The sequence below is a fragment of the Phyllopteryx taeniolatus genome, chromosome 3 (genome assembly GCF_024500385.1).
Source record: "Phyllopteryx taeniolatus isolate TA_2022b chromosome 3, UOR_Ptae_1.2, whole genome shotgun sequence".
In the NCBI taxonomy this organism is placed as follows: domain Eukaryota; kingdom Metazoa; phylum Chordata; class Actinopteri; order Syngnathiformes; family Syngnathidae; genus Phyllopteryx; species Phyllopteryx taeniolatus.
In genome coordinates, this window is record NC_084504.1 from 25081268 (window position 1) to 25096212 (window position 14945).

Below are 14945 nucleotides of genomic sequence, written 5' to 3' on the forward strand. Positions count from 1 at the left end.
AGTTATTTTTGGTGCTAAGAACACCATACCTACATTGAAGCATGTTAGTGGCAGCATCATGCTTTTTGGGCTTTTTTTTTCTTTCTTTAGCTGAAATTGGGGTCTTAGTCAAAGTGGTGGCAAAAAAAAAAAAAAAAGAATATAAAATGTCCGGAAAAGCCTACTAAAAGATCTGAACTTTATTTTGGGTTAATCAGAGGAACTTTAAAAGGTGGCAGGTGTGTGCTTACTCCCATTAAGTTTGATTGTGATTGGTTAATTCTGAACACATCACAAGATGATGTGCACACTTGTGCAACGACATTATCTTAAAATCTTTTTTTTTTTGCGTGTGTGTGTGCCGAACGGACTAAAACTCTGGACAACACCTGTCCATAGAGCTGGGACAGTGAGAAAGAGTAATCATGTCATTGACAGTATTTATTAAAGTAATTTAATTGCAATAAAGTTATTTAATTACAGTAAGCACCCATTATTTCTGTCAGTTGTGATGTTGACTTGACCGAAACTTATGTCAGTGGCCAATCCTTGAATGCCCCCTAGAGGTCATTGTTGTTTTAACTTTTGCCTAAAATGCTAGAGAATAATTTTGAGCTGGGATGGGCTCCAGCACGCCCGCAACCCTTGTGGAGGTTAAGCTGTACAGAAAATGGATGGATGGATACAGTACACAAGTATATACAACAAATGAACAAGTCATGTAAATAGACACATTGCTCCATCTTGTGATCGGATCGGTAATCGTTTTTTTTTTTAAAAACTCGCTGATTGGTGATCGGCCCCAAAAATCTTGATCGTGTAAAGCCTATTATTAATGAAACATGACAGCTTGGCACTAAATGCTGGTCACACGCTGCTGTGGGTTGGGGTTCCACTCCTTAACCAGGAGTTTTTGCAACTTAGCATGTGGTTCTTTTGGTGATTTTATTCGTTTAACATATTGTCAGGAGTCTTCTGTCTTATATGCATCCATTTTATTGCTATTTTAAATCCTGCTTTTGGTCCTTCAGCCTTTTTTTTCTGAATTAATCCACTTGTCCCGCTCCATCTTTGTTGTCCCTGGTAACTGGGTGACGGTGCTGGGGGGGGGGGGGGGGGATGCACACATTTTGTCATGCGGTAAGGGCTTGAGGAAAATCTTTTCGCAAAGAAAAAGGTCAGACGAAAGAAAGCAGTTGTGAAGGCGGTGAAGAGAGAAACAGCAGAGTGGAAAAAAAATAGATAGCTGGCAATGCTGGAACGCAAGCTGCCTCTTCTCAATGTGTCACAGTTTGCGCTTCGTCGAATCAGCGATCCCATGATGTAACACGCCAGACCCCGCCGACTAAACAGCCACATTGCAGCGGTGCAATTCATTTTGAACGCGATTACGCTAAATTCGATTCCCACGAGCCAGCGTTCTCCGTGATGGGGTCACAGCGTTGAAAAGAAGAACGGCAGACAAATGGCAATCGTGACCAAGAAGAATGCTGTTATTGATGCTGCCTTGGAAAAGCTGAGCTGATACTTGAGCCTGAAATAATTGGAGAGAAATTGCTCTTATGCCATCCCTTTGCTGCACACAGCCACGAGGGGACGTATTCTTGCAGTAATGGAGGATTCTATGATATGCTGTGGCGTATTAATCAGTGTTATGGTTCATTTCATTTCTTTTTTTGGCGGTACAAGCGTAGTTTTTGAGCTGACGTTCGCAGAAATGCCTCGCATCTGGCTGTAAATGGACTAAGCATTTCTGTGATATGCTATGATGTCGATCAATCGTCTTTCTTTGGAATTTGAGCATCTCCTGTTATTTACAAGCAATTTAGGATGGGAATTTGCAGTCGATTAACCTTTTATGGGTTAGCCATAACATTTTCCCATTTTGCTGCGAATAACGAAAAAAATAAAAAAAATTATTGACGTCCCTTCCCAAAGTGTTTATTTCCCATATTAATAGTTCAAACTAGGGATGCATCGAAAATTCGCTGACCGAGAGACTTTGTTGCTGCAACTACACGGCCGAAAGAGGATGTTGTGATGACGCAAGCAAAAACCGCGGCCGCCGCGGCTACCTCCTCGCTTACGGCTGCTTAGCTACTACTTTGGCTAACACGATGCGGAACCACAGAGGCGAAAGTTTGCTTGACATTTGGTGTATTCTCCTGACAAGTGTCGTAATTAGAGTTGGGCATCGTTGGAATTTGAGCGATTCCGGTTCCTTGGTTCCATTCTGGTTCCAAATTATTCTCGATTCCGATTCTTTTATGGGGGTGGGCCAAAAAGGTTTGCATGGTTTAAATAAAGGGTGTCCAAATTATGAGCATCCATTTTCTTAGCAGCCCGCAGAATAGACTAATATGAACATTTGAGTCGAGGTTCTTTATAATCAGTATCAATATCAAACCTATGAACGAAAAGGCAATGTGTGTGGAACTAACCCAATTGACTTAATATTCATTAATGTTTCAGCTAAAAGTTAAATATTTGAATGAATATTATATAATCAATATAAATTGTTAAAGTAGTTATGTTAACCGTTATAACTATTTTATTGTTTCACTGACCCAGTTGACTGAGAGTTGACTTCACTGACAGTGTTGTTAAAATATTATTTTAACAATGCTATATAATAATACATTATAAACATTGAATGCCCGTGACCTTCGATCCCTCAGGCGGCAGTGCATCAAAAACCAACATCAATGTGTCAAGGATATCACCACATGGACTTAGGAACACTTCAGAAAACCAATGTCAGTAAATACAGTTCAGCGCTACATCCGTAAATGCAATTTGAAACTCTACTATGCAAAAGCCATTTATCAACAACACCCAGAAACGCGGCTGGCTTCTCTGGGCCCGAGCATATCTAAGGTGGAAAAGTGTTCTGTGGTCCGACGACTCCACATTTCAAATTGTTTTTTGAAATTGTGGACGTCGTGTCCTCTGGGCGAAAGAGGAAAAGAACCATCTGGACAGTTATGGACGCAAAGTTCAAAAGCCAGCATCTGTGATGGTATGGGGCTGTGTTAGTGCCAATGGCATGGGTAACTTACACATCTGTGAAGGCACCATTAATGTTGAAAGGTACATAAAGGTTTTGGAGAAACGTATGCTGCCATCCAAGCAACATCTTTTTCATGGACGCTCCTGCTTATTTCAGCAAGACAATGCCAAACCACATTCTGCACTTGTTACAACAGCCTGGCTTTCGTAGTAAAAGAGTGTGGGTACTAGTCTGGCCTGCCTGCAGTCCAGACCTGTCTCCCATTGAAAATGTGTGGCGCATTATGAAGCGTAAAATACGATAACGGAGACCCCAGACTGTTGAACAGCTGAAGCTGTACATCAAGCAAGAATGGAAAAGAATTCCACCTACAAAGCTTCAACAATTAGTGTCCTCAGTTCCCAAACGTTTAATGAATGTTGTTCAAAGAAAAGGTGATGTAACGCAGTGGTAAACATGACCCCTTTCCCAGCTTTTTTTGGAATGTGTTGCAGCCATAAAATTCCAAGTTAATGATTTTAACTGAGTTTATGAGTTTGAACATTAAATAGCTTGTCTTTGTAGTGTATTCAATTAAATATAGGTTGAACATGATTTGCAAATCATTGTATTCTGTTTTTATTTATGTTCAACACAACGTCCCAACTTCATTGGAATTGGGGTTGTAGAAGTTAAATCGAAGCTGTGCATCCAACAAGTCAGTGAAACTCTGCTTGCCTTTTGTCTATTTGCTATTAAAATAATAGCAGTGGTGTCGCAACTGTGAGGAAAGTCGGCGATTCAGAACTTGAAAGAAGCTCTGGATCTTCTCCACCCCCCAGCTGATCCTACCATGGACAGGAAAAACTCTGTGTGATTATGTACTGTAATCATGTAAATTAGGAAGTGCAGAATGGCTCGCTCACGCACACATTTTCACAACTTAACCCAACCCATAGAATCCTAACCCAGTTTACAAAATATTTACTCGTTTAATTTCACACATTCCACGGAATATTTGTATACAAGCCGTCAAAAAGCCAATTTTCCATAATGTCCCCTCTAAGGTGTTGCACGTGTAGGCACACACTTGGCATCCTTGGCTGTTCCTTGACACATCTTGATGCAGAGCAGCCTTCACCTCCCTCAATAACTCATGCATGCTTTTAGCGCCGCACGGCTCCGCTCTCGGAAGCACGCTTCTCTTAAAACATCTTCGCAGCGTCACTCAAGCAGACTGTATTCCTCCCTCTATTTATCCTTTATTAAACACACACACACGACAAACACACACTTGCTGTGTGCAGCTCCAAAGGATCAGTAGCTTGTAAACTGGCTGCAGTCAGCAGTCATTTTCTGCCTGTGTGTGTCGGGAGGAAAGATGGGAGGAGGAGGAAGAGGAAGAGGAGGAGGAGGAGGATGGATGAATTGCTTCGATTGGATGGTGCAGAACTCCAGCAAGCCTTACTGGATTTAGTCGCACTGGGCAGGTGATGGTTCCCAGTGGTTAGATTTCACTAAAACAGTGGCGCGGCATTCAGGGGGCACTCTCTCATTGATTTAGTTAAACTCCTGCCAGATTTGGATTTGCTGGACTGCACCGCTGCTCTGAAAGACGGAAATCCCTTTTTTTTTTTCTTTTTTTTTTTTTCTCTCCCGCCCTCTCTCCTCTCTTGCATCGTCCCCTCATCTTCTCACAGCAGACATCCAGCGTAGTCTTGCAGACAAAGGCGGCAGCCCCTTCAGTGATCATCTCTTGACAAGGAGACGGGAGGAAAAAGAGGATTTATTTATTTATTTTTATTATTTTTATTTTTTTTAACCTGGACAGATTTGATTTGACTTGACTATCCAGAGGAATTTGGGAAGGTGCAGGGGTTTTACAGATTCTTCACATTCTGGGTTGATACAACCAGAGGTGATTTCATCTTTGAATTGGGGCATATTCCCGGTGCTACTGGTGGACCTGGTGGCCAAGCCGCGGGCGAGGCATGGCCCAGCAGGCAGCCATGGGGCCGACGCACCAGGACACCCTGGCCGTGCCCTCCATGCCCAAGCACTCGGGCTTGAACGAGGACCTAGTGAAGATCCTGCGCGAGAACCTGCTGCACCCGGAAAGACCCCGAGGACACCGGCGCTCGCCCTCCTCCATCTCCCCCCGCCTCTCGCCGCGCAACTCGCCACGGCTTCTCCGCCGCATGCTGCTCAACAACAACATCCACAAGCAGAGGCGCTTCACCGTGGCACACACATGGTGAGACCAAATACAGTACACAATCAAGTACAGTTCAAAAATATTTTTTGGAAAAGCACCTGGAAGGGAAAACTTTCAAGAACTGCTTGTAGAACAGTGGCAGCTGCAGGTGTGGTAAGCTAGTTGAGCCAGTAATCTTTGCCTTTCCTCTTACCTGTGACGACTGTTCTTACCCATACAGTATTCGCCCACTGTATAGAATATACATATTTTTTTGTGGCTCCTATCTGTCTGTTGTGGAAATCCCCACTATATCACTGCGGTCCAATGGCCGTTATTTTAATGGATTTTGCAGTGTACTTACTTACTGTCGTGCCCTTGCATGTGGGAAAGGAGAACCATAGTCACTGGCGATGTCAGTGATTTATAGAACACCTGGACCAACGTAAAACACATTAACATGAGCACGCTCGAGAGCTGCTGTCTGCCACAGCTCACACGTGGACACTCGCACGCAGGCTCCGCCTCTTAAAAGCACACATCTAACACACAGACACTACTTCACTTTACGCTAATATAATCTTATGGTAGTCTTCTACCATCTTAGAACAGGAAGCTCTCCATCAAGTTATTCCTTCAGCATATTCCTCTTAGTACACCTTCCTGCCAGCAGTTTTTGGACTGTTAATTAGCGCTCTATTATTGGCTGTCTATCAGGCTCGGTTGCGCCCACCCACGCCTCGTGCCTTCATCTATTCCCCTGCCGTTTGCGCCTCCGTACTGCTCTTTCCCCCTCCCCACGCACACACACGTTAACGAGTTTCTTCTTTCCCCAACGACTTCCAGTCTCCTGTTGTTTGAAGTCATATGCTGTGGAGGGGGGTCCTTGGTTTATGACAGTACTAGCTTCGAGGTTACAAACGGCGCGCAATGAACTAGTTTGCGTATTTGCTTCGCTGCGCTTCTTCGTTATTGTGATACTTGGATCAGGCGTGTTCCAGAAAATGTACGTTTAGTAGGGGTTGACAAAAATATGCTCATTAATGACCCTCAAAATCTTTTGGAAATGTAGCCCCCAAAGCCACCTTCATGGCCCATTTTGTCTAAAGCACCTCCAGAATTTCGCTCGCTTTATGGGCATGGAGATGCAAGTAAGTTGTATTTCTACACAACTGACATCTGCCTGTATAACTTGGCCTTTGCTGCGTCAAATGTGACTTGACTACTGTTGTTTCCTTGCATAATCTGTTTGGAGTTTTTTCTTTATTAAATCTCCCATCACTTTTATTATCACCGTTATCCATCTTTCGGCGCCCGGTGCTCGTATATATGTTGCGAGCGTGTCTGTGTAATTTCAATTTTATGACTTCATTACCTGTGTCTGTGCGCACACACACAAATGCAACTGTTTGTCCGTGGTGTTTAATTCTTTCTGATTATTTTACGATTCACACCACTCTCATCATTCACCCCCTATCTGTCACTTAAGGGAGATTTATTTATTGATTATTATTTTTAAATGATCTTTTCCACCATTCCCAATTAATAATCGGAGGATGTTTCCTTTTCGTCATTGGCTCGAGCTCTTCTCCATGGTGATTAGGTGGAAATGGCATGTGGTAGCAAATGGTGTCAGAGATTGGAGAGATTTGTCTTGATATATAAAGCAACTTCCTGATTCGTCCACATGCATGGATAGAGCTGGCATTTTTAATGTGGTTAATGAGGCAAATTAAATTAAATACCGGCAAACTAATTGTTACACACACACACTGGTTCTCGTTGAACGACCGCTGTGCTCTGTTGCATCCCTGATAGGCGATATCTGGTCGATACATCGTATTACTGTTTTTCTGCACCCCGTCGGTTGTGGTGTTTCTGGGAAAAGGCTAACAGCGCTCACAATAAATATTTCCGAAACATGAACAGTGGTGATGCTGCGATAAACCAGTCAGTCATTGCAGCTGGAGACAGACAAAAAGGTTGCTGGGTTGTGTGTTTTTAAATCCCAAGCTTTAAAAACTGCTGGCACATTGTGGTCTTCAATTGTTGTTTGTAACACACTTCCTTGCTTTCAACTGACGCATTTGTCACCCATTGTCTTATTTGGCCTTTACCTTTTTTTTTTTTCTCTTGGGTGAAGTATAAATCTTTACCAGTGGCTTCTGTGCTTGGTCTGGTCCAAGAATATTATAGTAAATGAAAACGAAATAACTCAAAACTTAAATAGAAAAACATTTTCATAAACAAAATAAAATAAAATAAAAACAAGAATGTTTAAAAAAAAAAAAAAAAAAAAGTTAACTAAAACGACATTTTACGTTCACAAAACTAACTATAGTTACAGTACAATGTCCTTTTGTTTTTGTCTTGTCAATTAATTTCATACATGATCTTTAGGTGTTAATTTTAAAATCTATTTATTTCGAATAAATACACAGGCTCTGTCTGAAATCACTAACTAACCGCTACATAGTGCACTATAATAGTGGTTTTGCCGTTTTGTACTGGTGTCCGAATGCTTAGTGATCAAATTCAGTGCCCTATATAGTGCGCTAAAAATCTCACACAAGCAATAGCAAAAAGTAGTGACCGACCAGATGGTCACTCACCAAGTCGTGATCTACCATAAAACATTGCGTTTTCAGAGAAGAATAGCGCCACTAGATGTGACACAGACGGAAGGGAGTGAATTTTTTGTACACATGTAACTTTTCAACAAAGAAAAAAAAACCAGGACACATTTATTTACAAAATCCTCTCGTTTTAATAATGTGCAGCAATCTTTTTTATTTATTTTTTAACCGACCGCAACAGCCTCCTTATTTATTGTGCGACAGCTGTGAGCTGTTATGAATGAATTCACTATATAGTGCAACCCTACATGGGGAGTATGGAGTAGTGACTGAACGATTTCTGACACAGCAGTAAATACAGAACGGATACCGGAGGAAGGTCGAACAGAGAATTGTAGTTCACTTACTGTGTGTCGCCTAGAAGTGATGTCATCGGGCAGCGCTGTCGTATTGACGTCTCGCCAGACTGACATCCAGACCAAGCACCAAGTTTTTCCGCGAAGCAAACTTTTACGTCCAGGCTGTTTTTGTTGCTACGTGTTGCACAGTAATTACTGTATTTACTTCCTGCCATCTAATAGAAGAGCATTTATTTGTTCTGTCTGTCACTATGCCTCAAAGGCATCAATAGATGAACAAAGATACATTATTTCTTGTAAATGAATTTTTTTTTTTAGGCAAGTTTAGTAAAATTTTATAATTTCCCACAGCACACCTGACGATCGCTCATGGCACACTGGTTGGGAATCACTGATCTTATCTAACCTTAGAAGCAGTATTATGCACTGCACTTATTGCACTTCAAATTCTGTGGACTGTTATTCAGTACCTGTATTTGATTTGTGAATGGTTCTTCATCTGTTAGTAAGTTAGTACATTTTTTTTTAAATTGTATTTTTTGTTGTTGTTGGTTTTTATTACACAATACTTATTGCGATCTTTTTTTTTTTTTATCTCACACTTGACAAATACCCCGAATAATAATAATAATAGTAATAAAAAAAACTAAAACGAATGCTAAAATAATCATAAAAACAAACAAACAAAAAATGAAGCATTTTATTGTAAAAATAAAAACTAATACAAACTAACAAACCTACTCTAAAAACTAAGTAAAAGGAATCCGAATTTGAAAAAGAAAAGTCAAAACTAAATAAAAACTAACCATAATGTAAAATCCCAAACTTTTATAACCCTGGTGTCATCCTCTAGCTTTCCGTTTGGGTAACTGCGCCAGATGTCCACAGTACAGTTTAGAAAGAGTAAAACCCTGATGTGGCTTGCATTTCCACCACGGGGTGTGTCGGGATAGCCATAGCTGCGTCAGCTACGTAAATAAGATGCGATAAGATAACCTTTATTAGTCCCACAATAGTGACATCAAAGCAGTGCTCTACATCCTTTTAACCCAACAAAAACTGCTGTCAACAGTAGCAGCTGTGATGTTGTACCTGGAAGGGATGTAGGTTTGGCAATACCCAGACTTGCCCTGATCAAAGGTTTCAATACCTTTGCAACCATTATGATCGGTGTTCCAGCAATTGGGTTGCAACAAATGGTCAGGCAGAGCAGTTTTTGGGGAACCTTCTCATAGTACCAAACGGCACTCTTTGAGGGGAAACAAGGTTGTTGGAAGACTTGAAAGCGGTTTAGGCTTGAGTTTATACCAATATGGTTTGGATTTGTATTGCATTTCCATTGTAAAGGCATCCCGAAATGTCCAACCCAAACTGTCTCACTTTTGAATACCAAATAATCGCTATTTTCTTTTCTTCCTTTTCAAGCAATGGCTGGACTACGCAGAACCATTATTACGTCAAAGCCAAACGCTAAATAGAGCTACAGTGTTCTTGAATGCACATAATTGTGTTGTAAGCTGACAGCATCATCGGAACGTCTGGTAACTGGCACATAAGACTGTAAAATACTGTAAAGTTTTTTTTTTTAAAAGTGACAAAAGTTCAAGTATTCAGGAAATACAACAATAGCATGCAAGACAAGACATTTGTACAAGTACCTTGCACAAAATAGAAACCTAAACTATGGTCCGTGCATAAACTATCCAATCCAATCTATCAGCAATATTACTTGTTTGTTTGTAAAATAATGCTGATTTAGTTTTCATTTTGACATTTGAGAGCTGATTAATCGAATGGACTTGCTTTCTTTACTACGTTTGACGACAGATTCGGTAAAGGCTAATTAATCCACAGACACAAATATTTTTGATGTTTGCACATTAAAATCTCATATAGAGTTCTTTGATTCAGTCTGCAGATGCGGCCACCATTACAAGGTGGACACAATAAATACATTAAAAAAAAAAACAATATTGAAGCCATAATTTTTCTTAACGATTACGATTCTAGAGTAATGATTGTGTTGTGCAGTTGTACAGTATGCGGAATTCCTTTTATCCTATTACATAATATATTGCAATAACTGACCTGCCGTGATGTTCTTGACAAAATTTTAAAAACATAACGGAAATTCAGACAAATTGATCTGGAAGCGACATATGGAAACTATTTTGATTAGTGGAAAAGTGGCTCACTGTCTCCTTTTAATTAAATGTTAAATAACACCACCACTGTTTACATAGATGACACGGATATTGCCATCCCACCTGCAAACCTTGCAGTCGAAACAGTAGCCTGACCGTAGTTTACTGATTGGAGCCGTAGCTTGGGAACTAAACTGTTAACGCTTGGCAGCAACGCGACTCAAACTGCCTGTAGTTGTTGATATGAACCCAGATCGACTGTCAACCGTGTTCACGCAAATGCAAGACAAACGTCCTTTGCGTCGGGGCTTGCAGGAGAGTAACAGTACGAGGCGGTAAGCGAGGACAACGCCTGACTAATCAAGGCAATGTGCTGTTTTGATGATTTGGTAAAAAAAAAAAAAAACAAGAAGACGTGTCAGACAGACTAGATACTGATGATGTGGCAGATGAGGAGAGAAGGGAGAGACAATTTATTTATGAGAGTGAGACACACCAGCATAATTTACCTCAATCATCTCCTTATTGTTTTTCGCCGCTAGGATTCGCAAGGCCGCTGGGTGCTAAATTCTGGTGACACACGCAAACACGCACTTAGCCCTCAGTGGTAACACTCCACACACTTCATTAAGGAGACAATGCTTCTCAGCGGACTGATTGGACTGATGTACAGCTTTCCTGCTCTTGCAGGGCCAGAGTTGAATGGAAACTGCCCGCATATTTTCTCGTCAATCATCAACGCGACCCAAATGCTGATTGGCCAAAGCAAACATCTAAACCTGTCTCATGGTTATTAAAATAAAAAATAAACATTTCCAGTCGTTGATGTTAACTGTAATGATGGAAAGTGTAATGCAACTTTTGTGTTAAAGGTCTACGCTTTGAGTTTTGGTCGTAAATATTGAACGCGTTCGTTATTTACGATTGTTGGCCCCGACCTCTTTCGGAGGTCCACTCTTAACACACCTCAGACTTAAGGATAATCTTATAAAAAATGAGTTTGTCAGGCGTTTGATGTCCTCGGTCACAAATGGGCAAAATCGGGACAAACAACCCGACTGTTTTTATGTGTGTATCCGACCGACTTAAAGAGTCTTCTGAGATACAAGCTGTTGCTGGGCCGTTTTTTTGCTTTGATGAGCGAGAAACTATTCGAGGTACGAGTGCTACATGGTGGAAGCAAACTCAACTTAGGTACTTCAGGACAAGGGGCAGTTTGGCAGATAGTGAACAATTCTTTAGAAAAATGCTTCAAGCTGTTTATTGCCTCTGCCATTCGTAGTTTACTGCCAAACAAAATGTTAAACATTTACATGTTGTGTATTTAAAACAACCACACAACTTTGCCATAAGACTCTGCGCTAGCTTAATGCTAACACAGAAGGCAAAACGGCATCAATAGGCTAATAAATAACAACAATAATCACATCTTTATAACCATTTAAGCAGTGTATAGTTGAAAAGAAACAGTGAAGCAACACATGTAGACAGACAATGTAAAAATACTCACAGGCATATATTTATCTTTATACTTTGTGAAATATGACTAATATTACCGTTATTGCCATGTACTGAGTCAGTTGTGTAACCCACCATCATGTGTGTCTAATAACTCATAACTCAAGGCACCACTCCAATGTTAAATTTTTTATTTAAAATATGTAAAAAAAATTGACAATTTTGACTGATTTTTGAAGGGCTACAGAAAATTGTGTTGTATACCTATAGAAACATGGAACCTACCAAAAGAAAGATTCAACCCTCCTCTTTCATCAGGAAGAAAAGTACACTTCTACCTTTTACCGTTCTTTAGTAAACAGCAGTTGACCATAGGTACGTTTCTTGACAATACTCGTTTCCAAGAAAAAAACTGAAAAAAAGATACTTGTGAAAGATGCATTTCAAGCAAAACTTTCACTTTGATGCGAATTTGTTTTGCTTTTATGATAGCTCAAATGTCTAAATAATGCTTTCCGACTATATAACAACATAAACAATGCAAAAAAAGGGTATTTTGATTGCAAAATACCAGTTTATTTATAAGTATAACACATGCATTTTCAAATTCATGATGCATGAACTGTTATTTGTACAGCTGTGTGTGTGTGTGCGTGTGTATGTGGGACTTTTGTGGGTTCCCAATCAGCAGACAACCAGCCATGAACAGCCCCACCGCTGCTTGACGCCCCCCCCTGTAAAACATATTATTGCTGCAGTGTGAAGTGGAGAAAAATACTTTTTTCACCTTTCTTGCCAACTGGTGTCAGAGTGCATCTGCTGCTGGTTGCACCAACTGCAATTTTTAGAAATATGTACAATTGCCACAAAATATTGAGGAAAGGTAAAAAAAAAAATAATCTACATTACACACATCACATTGTTTCAAAATTACATTTTTGTGCACTACTGTCTATAAATAAAAGGACAAAAAAAAAATAATGTGTAGTATCGTAGGACAAACTTGCACTTATTTGTGCATGTTAAAGGATAAAAATGGTAAAAGGGAGTAATCGCTCAGGCTATGTTTGTTTTGACGTTAGCTTTGAAGTTAGCAAGTTCTTACCTCTTCCGTGACTTTCTGTGGGCTCATGGAGGACGCCCTGCTGTTCCCAGATAAGGATGAATCTGGATCAGGCCCTTTGTAACCCGAGCAAAAATGTCCATCGGCAGTCGACGTTTCAGGGGAAAGTGGACCGTGATATGGTCGCGATCTCACCGCTAGCCTTCGAACGCTCGACATGACCAGCGTTACATGCCGTTCGTTGTCATCCTTTTCCTCTTTTTTGGGAAAATGATGACTTTTTGGCACTCGCAAAACTCTGTTTTAGAGCAAGCTATTTGTTATTATCCATATTTTTTCGTTCTGTCGATCACTGTCTCTCTCTCTCTCTCTCTCTCTGTCTCTGTCTCTCAACCACGCTCCTACAACTCACTACCACGCCCACACGGGTCGTCTTCCTCTGATCAAAGCCACTGCTACCATTTAGTGTTGATTTATCATACTAAAATCCTTCCCAAACCTTTGATACATATGGTGGAGCAGCTGCGCCAAATTTAAAAAACAAAAAAAATAAAATTAAAATAAAACACGAAAAACTTATTAATACGTCTTTGGCACTAAATAGATGGATTTGTGAAAACGTACGAATATGTCTCTGGCACTAAATGAGTTAATTTGATTTTAATGAGGTCAAAGAATAAAAATCCAAATACATTTTAATTAACCAACTTTAGGGGGAAAACATCGAAATGTATGCAACAAATATTTCAGGAGCCTTGTAAGTGCTCAGTGGGCCGGATTAAAAAAAGAAGCGGGCCGTATGTGGTCCACGGGTCATATTTTGCCCATCGCTGGTGTAACAGAAGCTGTGCATATGTAAGCAGCTCATAATGCGTTGAATGTGGCTTGTGCTTCCAATGCAATTGCAAATATCTGCTCAAGGGGACTTTAGAGTGGCCGTTTGGGATTATAATAATATTTTGTCAATAGGCCAATGGTGTTAACTAGCAGCAGGATACTGTACCTCACTAGAAAGGCATGGAATTTGGGTTTGGTGTCGATAAAACGGCAGTTAAGTGCTGTACAAGGATGAGGCCGTTGCTTTGACATGAGCACATAAATGCGGGTCGTGAATGCAAATGAGTTGTGCAGTTGTATGCGCAATTTAAGTGACAGCTTTTCAGCTGTAGTGACACCTCCATTAGCAGAGAAGAGCACCTCGTGCCACATGCTCATGCACGGGGATTTAATTGCTGCCTGAGCCACGCGCGCTTCGTGATAACGGCGCATTGCTTGTAGTTTGAATCCCTCGCATTGCGTTGCCGCATGTGTACATGAATGTTGATTGAAGCGACTACAATAGCTGTCTGTGGAGCGTAGACCTCCACCAGTGTTGGCCAACAACAACGGAGAGGGGATGTTTTTTGTGGTTGGTTTGGGAGACCACATTGTGGCAAGCAACTGTTTCTGTAATCAGCAGCTGACAAGAGCGAGGCAGTAGATGCAACAAATTCTAACTGACAGTTAATTCCTGATGCAACGTGTGTTAACTGTCATAATTTTGTATAGTTTGCAAGCTACGTTCTGCTTCATGAAAAATTAAGACGTTAAAATTAGACGAGTGGGACCATTTGCAGTTTGTAGAAATCAGCATATTTTTTATTTTTGTCTGTCCATGTGTTAGAATTGTTGGAGTCCAGTCTATCTTTTCCGAATGTATTAAGTAATTCTCCACGCACCAGAAAATTGCCTGCTAGCTAACACATAGACATAACAAAAGAAAGAACAACAACACACAAATCATGCAGAATAGAAGGATGGGACTCAACAATAGGTAATCTCAAATGGGGGAAAACGTTACATTGGAACTCAAATGTGAAAATGAGCCATATTTATCTTGTCCATCTGTTACTTCTTCAAAGGTTACTTCTTGGTTTGTGGAGAATGATGTTAGATAAAGTTTCCATTCTAGAATAATATGGCAACGCTAATATCCTTAAGGGTTTATCCGCATTTTTAGACTGTTTGACACCAGAATTTTTATTGCTTGACACCCCTCCACAAAATGTCATGGATACTGTCGTCTTTTACATTTTTTTTGCAGTGCAAAGTCACCCGTATATTACAGCAGATGTCAAGTGGAAATGTGCTTTTAAACAAAATAAAAAGGACTAATATTGAGGGGGGGAAAAAAACTACATTAA

The 14945-nt window shown here is 40.5% G+C and overlaps 1 protein-coding gene across 6 annotated transcripts in view; it reads left to right on the forward strand.

Annotated features, from left to right (window-relative positions):
- The window catches only part of pde4d (phosphodiesterase 4D, cAMP-specific), a 217063-nt gene that overhangs the window by 99859 nt on the left and 102259 nt on the right, over nt 1–14945 (forward strand). The window contains exon 1 of one of the 6 annotated variants that reach the window (XM_061767851.1): nt 4382–5222. The exons of the other annotated variants lie outside the window; for them this stretch is intronic. Coding sequence (XP_061623835.1) covers nt 4960–5222 — 263 coding nt within the window. The 5' untranslated portion in view covers nt 4382–4959. Of the gene's footprint in view, nt 1–4381; nt 5223–14945 lie in introns of those variants that run through there. 6 annotated transcript variants of the gene reach the window in all.